At 35.8% G+C, this 23600-nt stretch overlaps 1 protein-coding gene across 5 annotated transcripts in view; it reads left to right on the forward strand.

Annotated features, from left to right (window-relative positions):
• Positions 1 to 23600, forward strand: part of Npas3 (neuronal PAS domain protein 3) — an 890187-nt gene that overhangs the window by 257753 nt on the left and 608834 nt on the right. For all 5 annotated transcript variants that reach the window (XM_070026490.1, XM_070026480.1, XM_070026491.1 and 2 more), the window contains one exon: positions 11826 to 12070. In XM_070026490.1, the coding sequence (XP_069882591.1) occupies positions 11826 to 12070 (245 nt within the window). The remainder of the gene's footprint in view (positions 1 to 11825; positions 12071 to 23600) is intronic.

The raw sequence follows: 23600 nt of genomic DNA on the forward strand, positions 1-23600 counted from the left end.
AGAAAACATTTGAGTTACCAGGTAACTTAGCAAAATACCAATTTTATTTTATCTGATACCTGTAAAGCTCAAATATCACCTGAACATTTTTGGAAATGTTGAATTACTGGGAAGTGTAGCAAGGAGAAATCAGCTATTCAATTCATTTTTCCTTACAGCTTTTTAAAAATTTTTCCAGAGCTGAGGACTGAAATCAGGGCCTTGCACTTGTCAGGCCAGAGCTCTTCCACTGAGCTAAATCCTCAAACTCTCAATTAATTTCTCTACTTCCATGATCTGTGTGTGTGTGTGTGTGTGTGTGTGTGTGTGTGTGTGTGTGTGTGTGTGTGTATGAGTACCTGGGTATATTTAAAAAGTGACTCATATCACAAGCACAAGAATATGGCAAAGTTGTCCAGTGCCTTTGATAGCTTGTTGATCTTTTCACTGACTTTGTAACTAGGCTTTTAGGAAACACTGCTGCTTTCAAATGAATAAATAAGGACTAAATGATCTTTTGTTACCTGGTAGCTCCAAAGGAGACTTAAGGGGAAACTTTTATATAATATATATATACATAATTATATATACATATATATATATATATATATATATATATATATGTCAGCCCAAATCCAAGTAAAATGCAGAGAGAAAATAGCAGATACATTTAAGAAATAGCTCATGTAAAGTATCTATAAATAGCAAATGAGTATTAATTTTAATCAAGTATTATGTTGTATTGTCAGGTCAGGAGGCAAATGCTTAATCACATTATATAACATTTCAATTAATCATTTGCTGCCCTACCCATTCAGTTACTAAAGATTTTTTAAATTACTTTTGGCTTTCCTTTTCTAGGGATCACCTTGCGCATGCTAGGCAAGCATTCTTCTACTAAGCTATATCCCCATATCACAATTTTTTAATGGCATCTATATGATCAAGACTTGTTGAGAAAATTACTATGTACCATTGGACCATTTCAGTTCCTTAACAAAGATGGGCTACCCTGTGTCTGAGAAATCTCCATAATTTAGATAAATGCTAGTTGCTTATTGTAATTATATGTTGAAACATTACATTTTAGTTTTATTTGTAATTTTTCTTCATCAAAGTTATAATTAATCTATTTTAGAAATATATTTCTAAGAAAATAATATTTCTGGTTATTTTTTTTCCTTAGAAAGAGGCAACTTTCTAAATGTTTGGCTATGTCTTTGCAATAGGTTCCCCTGGAACTGAATACAATTTAGTCTTGGTAACCTTACACTGCAGTTTTGGAATCTGAATGAATGGTATGGTTTTAAAAGAATCCAGATAAACAAGGCATAGTATATACTGGTTCTCAAGGCTGATGTACTTGTCAATTGTGTTTAAAGGTGGCCATTAAAGAAAAAATAAAATTTTCTTCTAGAAAAGGTCATTTGAATTTGAATTCTAAGGCAAATTGAGCTTGGGATTTCCAGCAATTAACACCAAATATGTCGGCTCCAAATTAGAAGATATTTTTCAGCCTAAAAAATGAGATCTTATTAAAGAATTTCTTAATTTCATTAAGAAATTAAGTTTTTTTTGTTTTTCCGGTCATGGGGCCTGGGTGCTGTCACTGAGCTCTTCAGCTCACTTGAGCCACAACACCACTTCCAGCTTTTTCTGCTTATGTGGTGCTGAAGAATCGAACCTAGGGCCTCATGAATGCAAGGCAAGCATTCTACCACCAAGCCACCTTCCCATCCCAAGAAATGAAGTTTTTGTAATTTATTGTGAAATGTTTAAGAGTGACTATAAGTTGAACAGAACATTGTTGATGACTTAATTCCCATTTAAATATGATGGGTGAAAAGTTAGAGGTGATAAGTAGTTATTACTTGGTTAGTTTTAGATGGGTCCAGCATGGATTAGCTGCCTTCCAATCTTTGATATTGCCCCCTTCCCACTCCAGGGCCAATACTTCCAAGTGTGAAAATCCAATAACACTTATTTAAGACACTTAGAACCTGGTTGAAAAAAGACAGCATTCAAACATATTAGGGTTTATTAGGTTCTGTGCTGTTTTTTGATATAGTATTAAGTACTCTCAATACCACCCAAATAAGCCAACTTTTGGTGTCTCATACTTGTGATCCTAGTTGTTCAATAGGCTGAGATCTGAGGATTGGGTTTCAAAAACAGCCCTGACAGAAAAACTGTTTGAAGCCAGCTTGGGCAGGAAACTCTTACCACTCTTATCTTCAACTAAACAGCTAAAAGCAGAAAATGTAGCTGTGGCTCAATTGGTAGAGCACTAGTTTTGAGCAAAGAAGCTAAAGGACAGTGCCCAGACTCTGAGTTCAAGTCCCAGTATTGGTGTATATGTGCATGTGCCCATGCATGTGCATGCACACACACACACACACACACACACACACACACACACACACACACACACACACACACACACCACACACACACACTCCTGCTATTGATACAAAGAAAAAAAAAAGATAACGTGGTTCCTTAGAGTGCTAGACATTCCAGCAGTTGCCCTCTCCATGGATGGTAACATACCTTGCAATCAGGGTTGCCCATCCTTCCTTCTCATTTTGTCTTTCAGAGGAGATGCTCTGCCCCTTTCAACTATTTAGCCACAGACTTCTCTCAATGTGTGCTCACGCCTCCTGTTACTGTTAATAGAAGTTACACATGTGTGCTCACCAGGATGAGAAAGCCTTTATCCCATGTCGGGCAAAGGCCCGTGATCCTGAATCTCTTTCTGAACTTCAGGCCTGAAGAGAGCAGTGGAGGGGATTGCCACCTTCTCACTATATTAGCTTCTTCAATTTCCTTTTAATTGGAGCTTGCAACCAGAGTCTTGTAACTTTAGTGAGGAGGGGGAAGGCAGATGAACACTATAAATTAAGATCTGGACGCTTTCCAGGAAGCAGCCAGTTTAAAGAACATCTTTAAAAAAAAGAAAAGAAAAACCCACATTTGTGGCTATTGAGAAATCACATACAGATACCTAATGAGTCCATACTTACTTCTGAGCTTCTGTACTTGCAACCTACACTGCTGAGAAAGGAAGTGAAGTATTCTCCCACCTCAGGTGTAAGCTCCCTGATTTAATGTACAGGACAGATAATTATTAGAACACTCAAAATCCTATACCAGTGGCACAAAACCTTCAAAGACAGTATCTTCCCGTGTTCAGGACATTAATTTCTCCCAAGAACTCTTTTTAAATGTATAAGACTTCAATTTATGCTTAAGAAGTAGTAAACTCGAGCAGTTTGACAGCCATTCATACTTAATTCTGCGCATTAAACCAACAGCATTCTTTTCCACAAACATCCATTGTTAGGACAATGGTCTCAGACAGAATTTATGAGAAATGGAATTATGTTACCAAGGAGATAGCATTTACTATAATGAAGAGTAGATCCTAGAAAATGGCCCCTTTTACAGCAGCTCAGAGCAGAGCCACAAAAGCAATTGATTGGTCTTGGCATTTAGTCTTATATCAGCTGTGTCATCCATAGCTTCAGGAGTGAGAACACTAATCTAAAGTGACATTTCTGTTCTGGCGGGCTTTTCTGCCCTGATGAAAGCAATTACTTCATTCCTAAATGATAATTTGCTGGAGTTTCAACCACTTTAATTGATAATTTTTTTTGTTCTGAGTTCAATTGTGAAGTGATTAGCTGATTTGGTAAATAGAAATTTAAGGTGTGAAATATACAAGTTGCTCCAAGGTAAAGTGTTATTTGTTGGGTGGAGAGATATTACTTGATAAAGCTGCCACTTTTTTCATTATTATGGAACTGCCAGTTGTGTAGTTTAAAGTTCTTGGGGGAAAATGAAGAACAAAAACTCTGATTCATGAAGGGGTTGGGCAGACACCAAAGTATACAATGAATAGTTTGGTCTTGCTGTGGTTCATTCACAGGTTATTTGAATCAAGGTGAACACTAGTTAAATAGAACTATGCAGACCTCTGAGCCTTCTTTGCTCCCATTCCAATGGCTCATTCTGGAACTAAATCTTAATAATAAAAATTCTCATTGGCTAAAAACAATAATTTAATTATTACATTCAAACATACACAAGACATTTTCTGAAGATGGGAGGGAGGCATTCAACTGAATGGTTTTAACTACTTTTTTGATCTATATTATCATAAATCAAATAGGTCATGATTATTCAATCAGAATATATCTTAGCTTAAAACTTGTAAATATGCATCTTAACTTTTGATACTTTATCATATGTTACCAGTTGCAGATTTTTTTGGATACATTATAAAAGCAATCAATTTGATATTTTCTTACACGTGGAAAAATAATGGTCATTTCACATGTTAAATGAGAAAAATAAAGCAAGAATGAAGGTCAAACTGATTTAACACATCAAACAGTCTTTGTCAGCCAAGCTTAATACATCCTGAGTTTGTGGAACAAATGAAATTTTGCTGCTATGTTACACTTTGCTTCCAAACAACCATTACAACTGGTTTTATATATTGTGTGCGCATCAGACCATCAAACAGTGCATCTTTACTGACGTGTTGCTGTAGTGATGATCTACAGCAGCAATCTGCCATTTATATAAGGGCAAAATGTGCATCTATATTTAGTTGTGAAATTGGCCTATTATACTCTTGATGTTTACAGAGGCTAACATAAATTAATGATGACAGCTATGAGCAGTGCATTAGTTAAGCAGCAGAGTTCTTACCTTGAACTTGAAGGTTCCAGTTTTTTCCAGCATTCACTATCCAGATTTCTTCATGTGTTACACAAAGATTTCTGAAATTATTACCTCTTCTTGGAGAGCATTAAAAGATTTCAACCTGTGAGCTTTTATTGTCCATGACCCTACCATATAATAGTTGTTTATGGATCCCTGAACTATATTCCTTTGTAAGGAAGATGATATTTACAATCATGCTAAAATAAAAGTCCTGATAAAATGTTTATTCTTGTCTTTGCAGCAGACTGATTTGATTGACTTTGAACTTCATGTGATATCAGTTTGGAGTGGGATGTTTTACTAAAAGTAAAGGAAGGGCAAGCTTGTTTATAGAATTGTTACTGTGACTTTTCTTTGGGAAGCCTCCTCATTCAGCTTGTGTCAGAGCAAGTGTAGGTACTGGAGTAACTATAGATTTCACAGTTAACTCTGACCAGAGATCTGACAAGTATGCAGGTGTTCAAAGGTTCATGAGTTAAAATGCTGAAGCCTTTGATGAATTTTTGATGGCTGCATTTTTAATACAGGTCGACCTTCTTCCTTTGAGGCTGCATGCCAGATTAATTGATAAATAGTAGAAGTCTGTAGTGCTGGGTTCTCCTAAGCAAAACAAGTAGGAAAATCCATAAAAACCTGCCTGTCTGGTTCCTTAGAAGAACTTTAAAAAGGTAAATTTTAAAACCATTTTGAGCATATCTCTTATTTTACCTGTAGTTGGATAGCCAAAATCTGCCATCTTCTTTGATAAAGACCAGATATTATATTTTAAAAGTTTATAGAAAGGTATCATACTGAGACTTAGAGGAAGAATTTTTTACTTACATATATTGTGTTTTTTAATTGATTATAGCATAGTGAAAGCTGTTCTACAAATATAATTATTTTAAAAATTGATTAAAAACATGGCTGTGAAGAAATCATTGGAGAAGAGAAAGCATTTGTTATCTTTATTCTATCTTCTGTAGATGTCCCAACTATATCATTTCTGTAATTATAGACATTTCTGTGAAGTTGGAAACCAAATTAATCAATTTCACAAAGCTAAATTTCATCAACCTCAAAGGATAAGTTTATTTCTTTTAAAGTTAATGAGTACTCAAATCTGAAGTTAAATTTTCTCCACTATAGATAAGTGACCAATAAATTATCAACACCTTCTAGTTCCATGGGAAAAATCACAGAGATTGCAAATCCTGGTCAAATCTCATGATACTGGCAGTTCCCTTTATATTAAGATTTGTCTTTGGTCATTATATTTTCTGATTCTGACTTAAGCAGGATTGCACACTGTGGCCTGGCCCTCAGTGTGCAGACTGAGGACCCAGACACAATCAAACGTTTTCTTTCTGGTTACCACATATCCTGATGAGCTCTCCATGGTCCTGGATTTGGGGTTTTGCCTACTTTGAAATATGTGACCTTTGGAAGATATTTTGAAAAATCAACTTCTTTCTAAGAGTATAATGTGATCTTTTTGTTTTTGTTGTCCAAATGTTTTCTTTTTAAAAGTAAGTTTTTATTGTGAAAATACTGTATAGAGGGATTACAGTTACATTAGCAAGGTAATGAGTACATTTCTTATCAAGCATTGTTGCCTCCTCCTTTGTTTTTCCCCTACCATCCCTTCCCTCCCACCTCCTCAACTACACTCTCCCACCCCCCTGCCTAAATTTTAAAGTTCGTTTTTCGACTTAGCATCTTGTACATCTCATTGTTGCAGTGGGTCAACCTGTAACCCTATTTAAACAATGAACACTATTGCCATTTAAAATTCCTCTATAGATATTTTCGCAATCACCTTGAATAATTATTTCTCTTAACATCTATTTACTTATTTATTTTTATATATAAAGAAAATATCCTTTGCTTCAACTGAAGGCCATTATTTTCTGGGATAATGTTCTAACACTGCTTCTTTATTGTCCTGTACAGAAAACAATTCCATTAATTAAACACATGCAGATATTTAGATGACTAATTGAGCAAACTTGTGATATACAGTGAATAAACCATAGGAATAATGATTATGTTAGGAGAGAACCTTAGTATCTCAGTCATAAGGGAATTTTGTTTCAGTAAAGTACACAATATACTGTGTTAGGGAATAGGGATCCTGTTAATGAAAAAGACAGTATATTATGAATGAGACTTGTTGATTAAGAATAGAACTAGCAGGCTGGGAAGGTGGCTCAGTAGTACAGAGTTTGCCTTGCATGCATGAGGCCCTGGGTTCATTCCTCAGCACCCCATAAGCAGAAAAAGTGGCACTGTGGCTCAATTGGTGGAGTGCTAGCCTTGATCTGAAGAGCTGAGGGACAGCACCCAGGCCCAGACTTCAGGCCCCATGACCAACAAAAAAATAAAAGAAAAAAAAAGAGAATAGAACTAGTACCATGAACTGAGCTTAGGTGTTCATTAACCATGTCATGTATATGTCAGGCTGCATTATAAACATTTCAACAAAAAGTCATTATTTTATTTGTAAAAAATCTTAATGAAGGGGGAACAGTGTTAGCATATTTCACAGACAAGAAAAACTGAGGCAATAGCAGTTAACACCTTACTCGGCTTTACACAATCAGGCAGCAATAGAGCCAGGTTTATAAAAGGCAGTCTGGCTCTACATTCCATGTCCTTATAAGATGGAATTCTAGGTAAAAGGTAATGACCCTTTTGGTTTGGACCCCTTATGAGAATATGAAAATCATTTACTGTCTCCCCTTCACACACACACACACACACACACACACACACACACACACACACACACACACACACACACACACACACACACACACACACACACACACACACACACACACACACACACACTTCTGTATATGCTACCCAAAGGGGGAAAAATATATGTGGATATAAATGAATGATGACTTTTTTGTTGATCTATGCCTGAGATGATTATTGTTGTTGAAGATGATAATGTAGTCATCAAAAAGAGTTGGTATTTTTTCAGTATCTGCTAGAGATTTAAAAAACTTTTTTTTTCTGCTCTTCTGAGTCTAGATGGAAAAACATGGAGCATGGGGAAGTGTAGATGGAATTACTTGTGGATGGATCCAAAATTTAATTATATTTTAGATTGTAGAGACTGGCATTATAACCTTTTATTCATGTACAAAATGTCCATTCCTTTAGTATTCCACATATATGGCCAGGTTTTTTTTTTTTGGCTTAGAACAAAATACACAAACACAAAGTTTACCTTAGGCTTTAATGTAGTCCTTAATTCCATTTGAAAATTGCTTATAACTTAGTCCCTACTTCACAAAAGCAAGCAAAAGATTAATCCACAAACTTTGTTATTGTCTTAAGGTCTTTAGCTTCATCTAGTATACTAGCATCTCCACTGTCTTTATAATCTATTGACTGTATTTTATGTGTTACCCTCATTATTAATTATTACTTATTACAGACATAGTGATGTTGTTCTAAAAGTCTCCTGAACTATGGCATTTGCATAATGATGAGATATGGGAGTCATAGAAACCTTTTATTACTAGTAAGGGGATATAGTGGGAGTTAGAGATAGAGATGGGGGGAGGGGGAAGACAGGAGGTGGAGAAGAAAACAAGGACATGAAGTGCCACACATAGAATGAGTCCTGATTGCTCTTTAGAGAAGCACTATGTTTAGACAACACATCCATGTCTATTTACTCCTCTTCTTGTCTATTTACTCCTCCTCTGTCCTTTGGAACCTGCTCAGTTAATTTCCGTCATCACTCAAGAAGCAGAATGTTTTTTTTTCTTACTAAAATTAAGCTATGTGTTTTTAAAATTTTGTTGTCTTTACCTGATGCACAACAACATAAAAGAGATAAGTATTACTAGGAAATTGTATAATCATGTTCCACACACATATTTGTTGCATAATGGCTTAAATCAGGATAAATATATGTATTTTTCAAACATTTATAAATTTTTGATGAATACTTTCAAAATCATTTCTTCTAAGTTTCTCAAAATGTATACTCATTGATGCTATAGTACAACAGACGGTGAAATAGTACCTCTTGATTCTAACTAACCATAAGTTAGTGGCCATTGGTCAACACTCATTTTTTCTCCCCCCCTTTACTGTCTCTGGCCCTCCTGAGGATTAATTTTTTTTATTGTGAAAATACTGTACAGAGGGGTTACAATTACATGGGCACTTTTTTCTCTTAGTTTATTGACAAGCCCATGCATTAATATCAATTTCAGAATGATAGCTTAATCATCCACTTTGCTTGAGTTGCATAGAGAAATTTCTAGACTAAGTATTAGAAATATTAATTAGATAATGAATTCATTTGTGATCATTTGGGTGATAGGTGGAAAGGAAAAATTAGACATAACATCCATGTAAAACTACCTTGAAAATTGGCTTTCCAAATTATTACCAGTTAAAAAATTAATCCATGATCCCAATCATAAAGTGATCCATGTTTGAATATGATTGTTTGGCTTATGTAATATAAAAAATTGAGTTAACATAAAATTAGAAAATGTCATATAACAATTCATATTTTTGTTTTCTCCAGAAATTGCAACTTGGGATATCTGGAATAGCAAATGAGCTTTCCTAGGGCAGTGGTCAGTTAGAACTATGTCTCCCTTGCCTTTGCTGGGTTACTGACCTCTTAGGTCCCCATGGACCCTTCTGTATTGTGACATTCCCCACAGTAATCTTCAAGGCATTTGCAACTGCTGCTCTAGAGCTCCATCATAGTCACTTACTGAACTAAAAACTGAATATAAGTTTAGCTTATCCTCTGCAATAGTTTTTGATTGCAGGATCACACATAAAAGCAAAGCACTGCTGGGCGCCGGTGGCTCACGCCTATAATCCTAGCTGCTTAGGAGGCTGAAAGCTGAGGATCATAGTTCAAGGCCAGCCTGGGCAGGCAAGTCTGTGAGATTCTTATCTCCAATTAGCCACCAGGAAAAAAAGCAAATCACTAAGCTTGAACAACTGCACTTTCCTCTGTGGATAAATGATGGAGAAAACATGTCAAAACACAGTATTCCTTTGACACAGCCAACCTAGTTGTGGTTACATAAATTGCGCTCATTGTCTAAAAGAAGACCTAAGGTTGTTTTTTTAAAATCATAGATGTTAACTGGACCCTGGTCACATATACTCTGTTGGATTTTAAGATGATTCTCACTTTGCTTACATGGTTTTTATTGTCAAATCTGAGCATTTGTAGAATCAAATAAATAGTAGCTAAGATATTAAGAAATGAATGACATCATATGCCCTTTCCATGTAAATTGGTGATGTTGTTGCCTTAGGTTATCATTTGAGACTGACTCTGAAAGTGATAGCATTTTTTTCTCTAGGTTTGAGATAAATGTGGTTAGCTAATATAGAAATTATTATTACTAGAATGCACATGATATCCTGATTGTGATGTTAACCCACAAATCTGGTTGGAGCATCATGGCATTTCTCAAATAACACAGATATAAAGACAAAATACTGTGTTTGTGTTGCATGCAGTTTGCACAGTGAACAATGTCGGATACTAGGAAAAAGTGGGGCATATTTTTCTCCATAGTGCCTTCATAGAGAACAGTCACGCTTTACATTATTCTGACCTATTCTTCCAGACTTCCTTCTGTGTTTTTCTTTCCTGGTGTGTGTGTGTGTGTGTGTGTGTGTGTGTGTGTGTGTGTGTGTGTGTGTGTGTGTGTGTGTGTGTGTGTGTGTGTGTGTGTGTGTGTGTGTGTGTGTGTGTGTGTGTGTGTGTGTGTGTGTGTGTGTGTGTGTGTGTGTGTGTGTGTGCCTGTACTGCTGTTTAAACTCCCGACTTGGTCTGGGCACTGTCCTATAGCTTTTTTATTCAAGGGGGTTCTCTACCACTTGAGCCACAGCTTCACTTCCAACATTTTGGTAGTTAATTGGAGATACAAGTGTCATGGCCATTCCTGATTTAAACCCTGAGTAAGGTCTCAGTTTCCTGAGCAGCCAGGATTATAGGCATGAGCCAACAATACCAAGCTTCTTTTATTTTATAATGGGAACACATAGATTTAAAAGGCCTTCAGAGTTTAATAGTGTGGATAGTTAATGATTATTTTACTGATAACTCAGTACTTTCAATATTAGTCATTTACTTATCATTGGGTTCTGAATCTGAATGCATTTCTCATCAGACACAAAACAGACAGAGCAATTCAGAGGAATTGTCTCGTCAGATGTTCACACACACCCTCAGTTGTGCCAGATTCTGCCCTCAGCAATGTGAGCTAACTTCAAACAGAAATGCACATGAATAGTTAAAGGAAAACGCTGGATTCTACCTGTTGTCTCTTCTGTGAAGTAATATGTCTATAATGCTTATAAATTTTAATAACCTAGACAAGAGTTTTTATCTTTCAACACAAATTTTAAGTTATCCCAAAGTTTGACTTTTTTGGCAATGTATTCTTTAGTATCATAAAGAATCTATCTACAAATACATGTCTACTAATCAGGAGTTACAGTATTATCAACTAGATATCAGCACCATTTTGAAGTTGCATTTAAATCGAGATGTTTTGTTTTCTTCACCTGACTGAAGGTGTCATGATCCTAACAGAAAGATGGAAACACATCAGCATGATATTTGTTGATTCTGTCATAGTGAATTGTGTTCGTGTTTACCTTTGTTCCCCAAGACAGTAATTAAAATAAAAATTTCAAAATATTTCCTTTTGATGGCTTAAGATCCCCTGGTGACAAGAGTTGAATGAACCAAATCATTAACTTGAGAATAGTTATATGAGCCACACACTCAGTCTTTTCAATTTCTTACAGCAAATCACATCAAGCCTCACCTCTAAACGTCATGTCTCAGAAACAATGGATGTAACTCCATATGTGTGTTTAGGTTTGTTACGAAACAAGAGCTACCAAAACACAATTTTTACTCCTTGGACTTGAATTTCTGATAAGCCAGAAATAGAATTATGGTTTTAGTGCCATTGTCTGGCCCTTCATGTTTGAAATTTGTTTTTTTGGTAGCTTTTGGGTGGGATAGAGAGGGAAAAGGAAAACCAAGACTTAAACCACTTTCTGTTCAATGACAGAACCCTATATTCTAAACAACTTCCCTACTCCTTTGATTTCAGTTTACAAGCATTGAGAAAGGAGAAATCTCGAGATGCTGCTCGCTCCCGGCGGGGAAAAGAAAATTTTGAGTTCTACGAATTGGCCAAGTTGTTGCCGCTTCCTGCAGCCATTACCAGCCAGCTTGATAAAGCATCCATCATCCGACTTACAATTAGCTATCTGAAAATGAGGGACTTTGCTAACCAAGGAGACCCTCCGTGGAACTTGCGCATGGAAGGCCCTCCACCTAACACCTCAGTAAAAGGTAAGTCTTAGGCCACTGTTTGATATGGAATATGGTGGTCTGTAGATATCTATATGATGAAATGTTTACCAACATCCTTTCTTCTTTTCCTGCATATCAAATCCTTTAAAGGGATACAAATGTGGAAATCTGAACTCTGCATGAGAAAGACACCATGTGAAGGTGAAATAAACCTCTTCTATTTCTCTTTTATTGTCAAATAGTCTATCAGCCTAAGTATTCTATTACTTTATAAATAAGAAGCTTCAGAGAAAGGGGAATTAAATGGTTTTCCCAGCTAAGGTCTTCTGGGGTTTCATTTATGTGATGTTATTGATGCATCAGATTCTTCTTGGTGGGTGGAGTTTGAGATTATTGGCTAAAAGGTGGAGCTGATAAGTTATGTTTTATGTAACCAAAGAGAGGAAGCGAGCAGAGTCCAACTGGAGCAGGCATTTGAGTTAATGATTTTAATGACCACAAAATCAATGCATTAATGTTTTGTGTTTCTCTATAGAAATATTGCTTAAAAGTTAAGAGTATAAATATGTATTTGTTCTTTAAATCTTTAATGCATTTACTGCATTTAGATGAGAGGTCTAGTTTTGTGATATTTAAGATATTTTCTTGTGCATTTCTGAAACTCCTGGTAAATTATACCACTTTCAGCATTTAAATATGCAAGTATATATTTATTGATGCATACGTGGTGCTGGCCTTTAACTCCCTATCTTTAAGACATCAAGGCATCTGATTTAAAGGATCTGCTAGATTCTTATGTCCCAGCCTTGTATCTAAACCCTTGATGAACATGGAATAAAATTGACATTCAGGGCAGCTGCAAGTAATCTCTTTGGAGGATTTGATTCTCTAGTTATATGATGGCACCCTACAGCTTCCTCTGGAAGAGGCCCTGTAGCCTCAGCTGTTGTAGGAAAGGGTTCTTGAAGTGAGATATAAAATTTTATAAGATATTCATTGGGTTACAGGGATCAAAGTAATGGTTATTTGCAAATGCATGCTATAAGCTATGATCACATGTACATCTCTGTGTGTATGTGTGTGAATCTGATATAGATTGAACATCCCTAATCCAAAAATTCTGAATCTCAATCAGATACTTTTGAACCTTTTGAGTACCGACATAATGCCACAACTTGAAGCTTTGTTTCAAATATATAATTATTAAAATATCATATGATATTACATTGAGGCTACATATATATATATATACATATATATATATATGGTATTTATGAGACATGAATGAATTTCGTGTTTAGGCTTTGTTCTTATTTCTAAGATCTCACTTGTTCCAAAATCTGAAGAAAAGTTTGAAAGATGAAACACTTTGGATCCAACATTTTCAAATAAGGGATATTCAATCTATAATTACTTATGGATTGTGTTATGCTTGTGTTATGGGGAAAATTAAAATTAAAGTAATCATTGATCAATATTTTTGCTGAAAGACCATGTAGTAAATATTGTAGTCTTTGGTATGTACTCTTCCATTGTAGCATGAAATCAGACATAGACACTATGCTAATGAGTGAATTGCCCAGGTTCCAATAAAATTGTATTTCTAAAACAGCAGCTTCCAGGTGGCCCACAGGCCATAGTTTAAAATCCATTGCTCTGGAACCTATGCTATTCAAAGTTTGAGGAGAACACACAACTGGAGTACCTCTCACAAATAGGATGTCAGTATATGGTAGCTCATGACCAATAAATGAAGCTCTCTTTCTGATATCATTGAACATCCCTTCTACTCTTGAGAATACAAGTAACAACTTGGCAGTGCAGTACTGAGAATGCATTAATGAATGTTCTTGATACTGAAGTACTATCTCCCAAACTAAAGGTATGAATAAAATTGTAATAAGTACTTCCATTTTTAAAAGAGTTTGGGATGAATAGTCCTTTTTATATGAAAACCAAAGTAGAAAAATGTGATGTTTCTTGTTCTTCCATTCTGCATAGTATGATAGTCCAGCTTATGTTTAGAATTATAACTTTTATGAATGCCTCATTTTGCATATAAGAGATGTGACCTTATAATTCTTAACAGAGATAAGACAAGAATCTGGTTTTCTTGCGTTCCTAATGCTCTGTCTCTCACATACCATTTCTATAAATGATACTTGTTTTGTATTGCCACCATAAAATATTGCAAGGGAGAGTTTTCTCAGTTTTTGACTATGACTAATTAATTTACATTTTGTGGCTTCCAGTTAGCTCAACTGTATAACTAATATCATGGAGTTAAAATGTGGTCTCCGTTCTATGGTTGTTACAGTCTATGGAATGTATGCAGATGTCCCTAAGAGAAATAGGAAGGTTTTGATAGGCATTTAGAAGCCTAAAATGACATAGAAGTTCTTACAATTAAAAAGAAAATTCCCACTAGATAATAGCAGAGCATCTAAGTTCATACAGGTATATTACTTTTTCTCAGCAAATAAGACAGTAAGCTAGCACTAACTCCAAGCCCAATGCATCCATCCTGTTTTTCTAAATCTCAGAAATTCCTAGCATGCAGTGGGCACTTTCTGTAAGCTGCTTCTGCTGCAAGAATATATGTACAATTTATTGCTCTACTTGACTTCTTTAATGCAAAACTGCTACTCATTCTGATCAAACATTCATGAAACAACAACATCAAAAGAAATTCATTTTAATTTATTAAGGTCTTCTGTGTTGTGCCCTTGAAGAAGTTCATATGGATAAACAAGCTTATATAAATAGCCTGCAGCATCCTGGGAAGTGCAGTTCATAATCCAACAATAAAAACGAGAGACATTATATTCAGTGCCTCTCTGAACAGTCTCTTGAATAAACCTACAGGCATTTGGAAATTCATATGAAAAGTATTTACACCATGTAGGCAACATTTTTAATGTGATGAGTCGATCATGTTAATAATTAAATTTCAAAGCTCAAATTCAAATTTGTCCCACACAACTCTATAGAAGTTTAATCATTTAAATTTACTGCCTCAGAAAGGTCTTTCATTCTGCCCTGCATTCATTGCATCTTTTCTTAACAGTCTATAAAGGTTGATGAGTTTGTTTTGTGATGCCTGTTGTAAAATACAGATTATTACAAGTTATGCTTGCTGAGAGAACGCTCAGGTGACAGTGTGTAATATGTCCCGAGTCAATTACTTCATGGAAATGATATGTTAAGCAATTGGAAGGTAGCAGATTTTTTTCTATTATTTTAAAAATATCTGTATTGTTATAATACAGATCAAATCTACAATGAACATTATGCATTATTCAAGAAATGACCAGGCATTCTCAGCAGTGTTTCAGCTAAATAACTGATGATTGTAACCTTTAAAGAAATCTCATTGTGGTGGCTGTTGGTAAATCACTTCTCCATTCATAGTAATCTCTATTTAGAGTCTATCTAGAAACCATTACATCTTTTATTAATCTTAAAAGCAATAGCTGCTGATTTGACATTTACTAAAACTAGATAAATTTTCTGTCTTTCTAATATCAGAGACTTCAGCCAATTTTTGAAGTATGCAACTCTATTAATCCGGGAATATTTACCATTGTGGGTCTTAAGTTTTATTTTGATTTTAGTGGCAGCTTTTAAACAACCAATTTATGCATGTCACAGCCAAAGATGCTAAAACATGTAAAATATAAGATACTCCTAGCTCTTGGGAAAGAATAATTGAAAAATATGCAAAACAACTGGTAATTAAACCTATCTGTGTTAGGGAGGAACTTTACCATTTAAACACAATTTCCATTCACTGTTTAGGTCTCTTTTGTGAATTAAATTTTAGTGTTTCTGAGAGGAAAGACTTACTGGTCTTTGTTAAGCAACATGTTATCTATCACTTAGCCAGAGACTAGCTTCATATTTAAGCACTGAAGCTTCCATAGTTGCATTTAAAGTAGACATGTAGGGTAACAAAGCATAGGTTATCCTCCAGAGTGACACAGAATTACTACTGTAATGGTGATCCCCAAAGCATAGATAGCATTTCATAAACTGGACTTCATTTCATTGGAAAGATGATGGAAGAGATTCTAACACTGCTTTAGTGATAGGATTTCTTGGTCTAAACAGCTCCAAGGTCCTCTACCTCCTGTTCTGGCATTTTACTGTGTACTCAAATACATTTCTACCAAGTGACATTTATGCTTGGGGCAAGTGTCATATGCCTCCTTACTAAACAATCTGAGAGCTAAAAGTTCTTAGATTTAATACATGGCTGAGTGCATTCTGCTCATAGCACTCCTTTTTTCTTTTCACACAAGCTAACGGTAGAGCCAAGACTGAACCCTTAGCTTCCTGTAGGGCTAGGAGAATAGGTTTAAAAATGGAGAATTGGTTCTTGCTTGGCTCTTCTTCATACCTTCATCATCCTCAGAAGCCTGAGAGATCGTCTTTTCTGGTCTGTACTTCCCTTTGATTCAATCCAGAGCTGGTGGTGCCACCAAGTAGAAACTGAACCCTGCAAAGCCAGATTACCAGTTTTTATTGCTGTTTGTTTTGGTAGCAATTTCCAACTCTTACCAACATCTGGAAATTTGCATGTTAATTGCCTAGAAGCATACCAGCTTCTAGGATGGCCTTTTAGTTACATGGTATAATCCACTTATGTATTTCCAGTGAGGTTATTGCTTCTGAGGAGAGTTCATGTAAGGAGCAATCTTTCACTATGTTGTCTATCATGTTATGACAAACAATGTTTACATCCCCACACTTCCCCAGCATCATTTTCTATGACACTGTGTGGGAAGTATCAATATTGTAGAGTTTAGCTCTGAGACTCTTAATCCTATGCACTTTCATACTTTATCCATGAAAACCTTTATTACCTATGAAGGTGATTATAGCCATTGAATGATAATCTAGTTCCACATAAAAATACATTTACATTACCAGATTCTTGTTACTATACCCTGCCACTATTACAACTATTGCTCACTATTGTTCCCAAGTGCCTCTGTTATAAATGACCATCCCAAATTACCCTCAACTCCAAACACAGAAAGAATATTTTTAAGCATTGTTTGTGACTGAGAAAACACAAATATGCAGATGTATTTATTAGCTATTATTGGACAACAACCAGTCACAATGTCTTAATCTGGTCATCAGAACTGGAACAGTGTTCAATTTCTGTCCACCTTGCTTGAGTCAGAGAAGTTGTAGGAACACAACCAAGGACCATGGGCTGCAACATACACTGTATCTCTTTTGGAAGAAAGTCTAAAGATACATGGTGAATGGCAAGGGTATAGGATTTTAAAAATCTCATTATTAACCTCATCAGGGGAACTGCTTGAATTCTATTTTCATCTGTAAGGCTTTTTTTTCTTTGCCCAAAAGAAGTGGAAATAACAATATGGACACAGGAGTATGCACATACCATTTTTTTTTTTTTGGGTCCGGTGTGGGGCCTGAACTCTGGGCCTGGGCGCTGTCCCTCAGCTCTTCAGCTCAAGGCTAGCGCTCTACCACTTGAGCCACAGCACCACTTCCGGCTTTTTTCTTTTTGCTTATGTGGTGCTGAGGAATCGAACCCAGGGCCTCAGGCATGCAAGGCAAGCGCTCTACCACTGAGCCAACTTCCCAGCCCTGCACATACCATTTTGCATCCTATATTAAGATTCATCAATCTAGCTCTCTCTCCAGTATAACTCACTTTTCTCTCCTAATACTAAGCCTTGTAAACCATACATGTATGTCTTTGTATGTGCTAGCATCTGACGGCAATGTCCTTTTCCTCTATAGAAGCTGAAAGATAACACTATTTTTCCACAAATTTCAAGGCTGACATTTCTGTAACAAAAGACATGTCCACAAAAGAAAAGTATATCCAATTTATCTAATCAAAGTTTTATACGACATAGAAGCCTTTAGAAATGAAGTCATATACACAAGGAAAACTGTATTTTTATGCTGATGTTCAATGAAAAATTGACAACCCTGTAGAAATGTGGCTAGACAAATGGTGGTTATATGGTAATAAACTGAGGGGGTTGGCTGGCCAACTGGCTTTTCAGATACTTCTCAGCCTGTCTATGCAGCTTTCCATGTCTTAGGTATGGGGTAGGATATCTATCTCATAGGGTCTTTAGGCTCATGTAGAAGCAGGGAGAAAGTCAGAGAATGGCATGCCTGGGTTCCATGGCTTGCTCTAGGGGAAAAGGAGTTCTAGTTTCTTTAATCCTCTTGGGAAAGAGAGACAGAAGGACTGAAGAAAGTCAGACAGAATATCTTCCTTTTGAGGTTATTCTAGTCTCCTTCAGTTCAAAGTACTCCATATGTCATACCCATACATTTGGGTATCATGTTCTGAGCTCTGATGTCTTCTTTTGAGTTTATTGAACTCCCGTTTGACTCTCAGATCCCTACGCAGATGCCATACTCTCATGGAAACTTTCTGTCCTTCCTAGAGCATTAGTCATTTCTTTCTCTAAGTTATTGTCAACTTATAATTTTTTTTCTTTACATCTTATCTCTGATTTACAGTATGAGCTAACAGAAGGGACAGTCTAGGTCATCTTATTCATTTTCATTTCTCTAGAATTTTTTTTATAGAACCTGTGAGAGTAAGGTTAGAACCAAATTTTTTAATTGAATTGTATAAGATTGATTTGTACCTAGGATTTCTATTTTCAGACTTAAATAGTGCTGATAAAAGATATCTATAGGTTTGTCTGCAAAGAGAACAAAGCTAGGAAGCAGTAAAAGGAGAATAAAAACAAAGAGCAATGATAGGCACAATGTGAAAACAAAAGCAAAGTAAATAATGTAGGAATAAAGAGTTAAGAGAAATGGTGGTCCCAGGGATGAGCTGTCAGACCTTGCCCTGTCCCTTTTCTTCTGCGATGCAGAGGAGTTGAAGAAGTTGAAAACCAGTCTCATGAAACCCATGATTATCTTGCATTTCTCAATTCAAATCTGATTTTCAACAAATATCTAATTATCTGCTCTAGTAAATCCTCTGTCTTGGAAGGTTTTATATTTCCTAGAACTAAAAGTGAAATTAATAAATAATGGTATGACAAATTTTAAGAAAATTCGTGTTCCATGTGACCTGTGTTACAAAGTTTGCCTAGACCTCAATTTTCTCACTTAGATTTCCTGTTTGTCAGTGGTTCTGGTCTGGATGATTACTTTAATCCCACACCCTAATTTCATAGATAAGATTTAGCAAGTACTTTGTCAAATTAGCCTTTCTTGAGACTACTGGGCTTCTTAAATCTCTTAGCTCTTTATAATCTGCTAATACTTCTTTTCCTTTCCTTTTCTTTTTATTTCTTTTCCTTTTTTTCTTTTTTTTTTCTGCTTTTGCTTGGTTCCCCTATATATGAAGGTATCATAGCTCCCTTGGACTATGGTTTCAAAATACATGAGCCAGTAACTCACACTTATAATCTTAGCTACTCAGGAGACAGAGATCTCAGGATTGTGGTTGAAGCCAACCCCCAGGTAGATAAATCAGAGATACTCTAGCTTTCAATTAACGAAATCTGCTACAAAAAGTCAAAAGTTGAAGTGTGAGTCAGGTGGTAGCGTACCAGCCTTAAACAAAAAAGAGAAGAGACAGTGCCTAGGCTCTGTATTCAAGTCCCAGCATGCGTGTACATGCACGCATGCATACATACACACGCTATATCTATATCTTTTCATATAGGTTATATAATTTCTGTCTTAAACTCTTAAAAAAAACTATTTTGAGCACCATGATTCAACACATGTACTCATTACCATTTAAAGATAGTGAAATAAATCAGCACACAAGCACACAATCATGTTTTAAATAAATCCACTCTGAAGTGTATGATACAGGAAACCTATGACTGTGGAACTTTATGTATGTTTTATTTGCTTATACTCCCTTGACAAAACTTTACAGAACACAATTATATTCTATGTCACATTGAACTTATTTTAAAAAGTCTACCCGTTCTTGAGAAAGCCATATTTTAGTCATGGCATCCAGTGGTATTGCTTTATACTGTACTGTACTCACTTATTTAGTACTTTGAAGTTTATGTGCTCTGTTTCTTAGACTGGAATTCTTTAATGTGCTTTTGTTAGCCCTATCACCTCTTGCAAGGCACAATATATAGTTTCAGTGTTCTGCAGATAACAATATTTCACGGGCCTAGCAAAGAGGGAGTCACCTCTGACTGCTTTATATGATTGAAATTGTACTCTGGCTTTAATTTTCAGAAACAGCTTTCTAGATACTGTACATAAGTCTTAGCTGTGCCTTAATAAACATGTGGTGACCTCCACCTGTAAAATGAATGTGGCTCTGAATACTGATTGGCTGCAGCTTTTCATATCCTTCCTGGGTCTATAATATGTCAGCAAATGTCAGAATCTGATCAGAGATGGAAGGCCAGTAGAAATTTTGGTTTAAAACTGGATTCAATCTCTTTTCTGTCTTATTGAGAAAACAAGAGAGAAGTCGAGTGACAAAACCAGTCAATAATAAAGTTGGGAATAGAATTCAGATCTCTCTGATACTTGCTAAGCACCTTTTTTTTTTTTTTGCATGAGAACATTTTTATTCTGTATTTTGTAAACATCAATGGAATTACCTTTTCCCCATCAACATCACATGTGAACACATGTGCATATGTATGGCTCATATGCTAATCTATGGTTCTGTCTACAAGTTGCTAGTCTCTGTGTCCAGGAATAGAATGGATGGTGACACTGATCCTTTTTTAGAACCAGCTCTGTTGGGAATCATACAACTGGTTCTAAAAGGTCAACTCATGTTTGCCCAAAATGTATAGCAATAACAATGCATGACTGGGAATGTGCTTTTTATAAACATCATCTTCGGATCCAATGCATATCCATATTGCCTAATATGATGGCCATACACAATTAACTAATATGCTCACCCTGAGGTGTGGTATTGGCATCTGTGTTAGGTAAGCATACCTGTATATTATTTTCTGCATATAGGGTATGAGATAGAAAAATGAAGTATAGCACCATATTAAATCATTGATATGATTTGCCTTGATGCTTTTGGCATGCAAATGATTCAAACAAGAGCTATTCAGATAGCCTTCTCTAAGTGCAGGGTATTATTAGAGAAACATAATTAAAAACATCTTCTAAATAGGATTGTTTATTGGCTATTTTAACATTAGTAATCAAACAGCTAGTCAGTTGGTTAGTTTTATCTGTTTCCCCACATAATTCATTAGTACTTTTTCCTAATTAAACTCAGAGCTTAATGCATAATGTGGCTGCAACCATCATAAAAAGTCATCAGAAAGAAGACATTTGAGATTTGTATATCAAGAATTCACTATCAGTGCTGTGGTGGTAGCTTAGTGGTAGAGCAATTGTCTAGTGTACATAAAGACGTGGCCCTGATGAGAATCCTCTAGCCCTGCCCACAAAAATCTAATATGTTTTTCTTTTTTATAGCACTTATTCTTGAACTCCGGTCTTCATGCTAGGCAGACAAGAGCTCTATCACTTGAGCCTTAGCCTGAGCCCTTCTTTGCATTAGCTATTTTCCAGATAAGGTCTTAATATTTTTATCCAGGACTGGCTTCTGAAATTAGGATCATAGGTGAGCTTGCTTATGTCTGGGTTTGTTTGCTTATTTATGTATTGGTAGTAATGCTACAGAAAGGACTTGGACATCCTAAACAGATGTTCTAGCACTGAGCTACATCCCCAGCCCAGTAATCTTAATAGTGTTAATAGTATTACTATGAATGAAATTTATAAGACTGACTTGACCTATTACAGATAAAATTCAGTATTTCCCCAAATATGTATAGAAGTGAGGATATATAACTAAACTTGAGAGCAGAATGTAATATAGCTTATTATACTCTGTAAATCATGCATAATTAATAGGGGATAGTTCTTGTATATTCCATGTCCACTGGTATGGGTTAATTACCAGACTGGGTTGAGTGCTTTAAAAATCCACGTTCCTATGCTATTTCACTGCTTGTAAGGCACTAAAATTCAGTGTATTTCTAGTCATAACTTCCCAGAGCACTTCAGAAACAAACAAAATTTCAGTAATGTTTTATAATTAAAGCACATCACTCATATATAATTTTACAGTTTATGAAATAAGGCTGTGTTGAATATCAGCACTGATGATGAAAACAGACTGTGTACACAGTTTGGGTTTTATATAAATACTTTAAAATATTGGCTTTCTTCTATAAAAATAGATGAATAGTATCCAGGTTTTTACAAGAATTTTAGCATAAAAGCAAAATTGCTATCATTTTCTATTTTGAAAAGAGACATGAAGATGGCATAACAAAATGTGTAAAATGCGGCATGTTCTAGAGAGAGGCAGGAAAGGAAATCAGGGAAGCAGATGTAGGTAAGCTTCACTTTGGGCATTCTCAAGGATGTTTGTAAAGTGATACAGTGATATTTGCTTAGCTGACACCTGACCTAAAGTGCTTTTCATTGTATCTTCTGTGGGTATTGAGCTCCTATAGTTGCAGAAGCATCTGTTAGCAAGTTTTTCAGCCTGTGTTATGTAGTGCCTTCCTTCTGGTAGGCAGTCTTGCCCAGCTTCCTTTTTTTTTTTTAATTTGCTGGTTAGTCACTGAATTTGTTGCTATATGGACAGTTCCAGTTGGAAAAGGAAGATACTCCTCCTGAGATTAGAAAAAAGACTTCTGGTGAGTATCTACCAGGTGGGGTTATTGGGAGATACTATCACAGACTGGTCAGCTCAAATAATTAACATTATGTCTCACAATTTCTGGAGGCTAGAAATCCAAGATTAGGGTGCTAGTATAATGTGGTTTTCAGTGAGCTTTCTCTTCCTGGTTACATACAGTGTGGTTCAGTGTGATCAGGAGAGGGGGACAGAATGGAAATCTATATTTCCCATGTCTTTTCCTGGATGGGCACAGACTCATTCATGATTTTACTTTTATGACATTGCTTCACAAGGCCTCTGCTTCCAGACACCATCACACTAGAGATAAAGGCTTCCAACATATGAATTCTGGGGGCCCCATTTAGTCCATAAATAAGAGAGTTCTGGCAACCTAATAAGAATATAGTTCGTGCTGTCAAGGCCAACGGTCCATCAAGCTATATGAATGGTAATTGGTCAACCTAATCATCTGACAGTATCTTCCAGAATGGTTTATTGAAAGCAAGATCTTGGTTAATGGAGCTGGAGACAATGTTGTCTCTAGGAACACATCTTTGACCACAGATTTGTTGTCTGCAAAAGTTAGACCTGAGAACTCAACTCTTCTGGTTTGCCTTCTGTTGTAGTGAGCCTGCAAGCACTGTTGGGAAGATGAAATTTACCCAGGGTTTGTAAGAATTCCTATTTATGACTTGTATTGCATATAAGAAGCAAGGGTTTGTTTTGCTATTTTTTCGTGGTTTTAAATATTTTTAAAATATTTTTAAATATTTTTTGTTTTTGTTTTATTCAGATTCCACTTTAAAAAGGAAATTAAAAGAAGGAAGAGGTCAACTTCCAGTATTTAAACACTTCTTGGGATTCTAACATGTTAAGACAAACTTTCAATAT

Source organism: Dipodomys merriami, unplaced genomic scaffold (assembly GCF_024711535.1).
Source record: "Dipodomys merriami isolate MVZ:Mamm:240054 unplaced genomic scaffold, mDipMer1.0.p SCAF_1, whole genome shotgun sequence".
Classification (NCBI taxonomy): Eukaryota; Metazoa; Chordata; class Mammalia; order Rodentia; family Heteromyidae; genus Dipodomys; species Dipodomys merriami.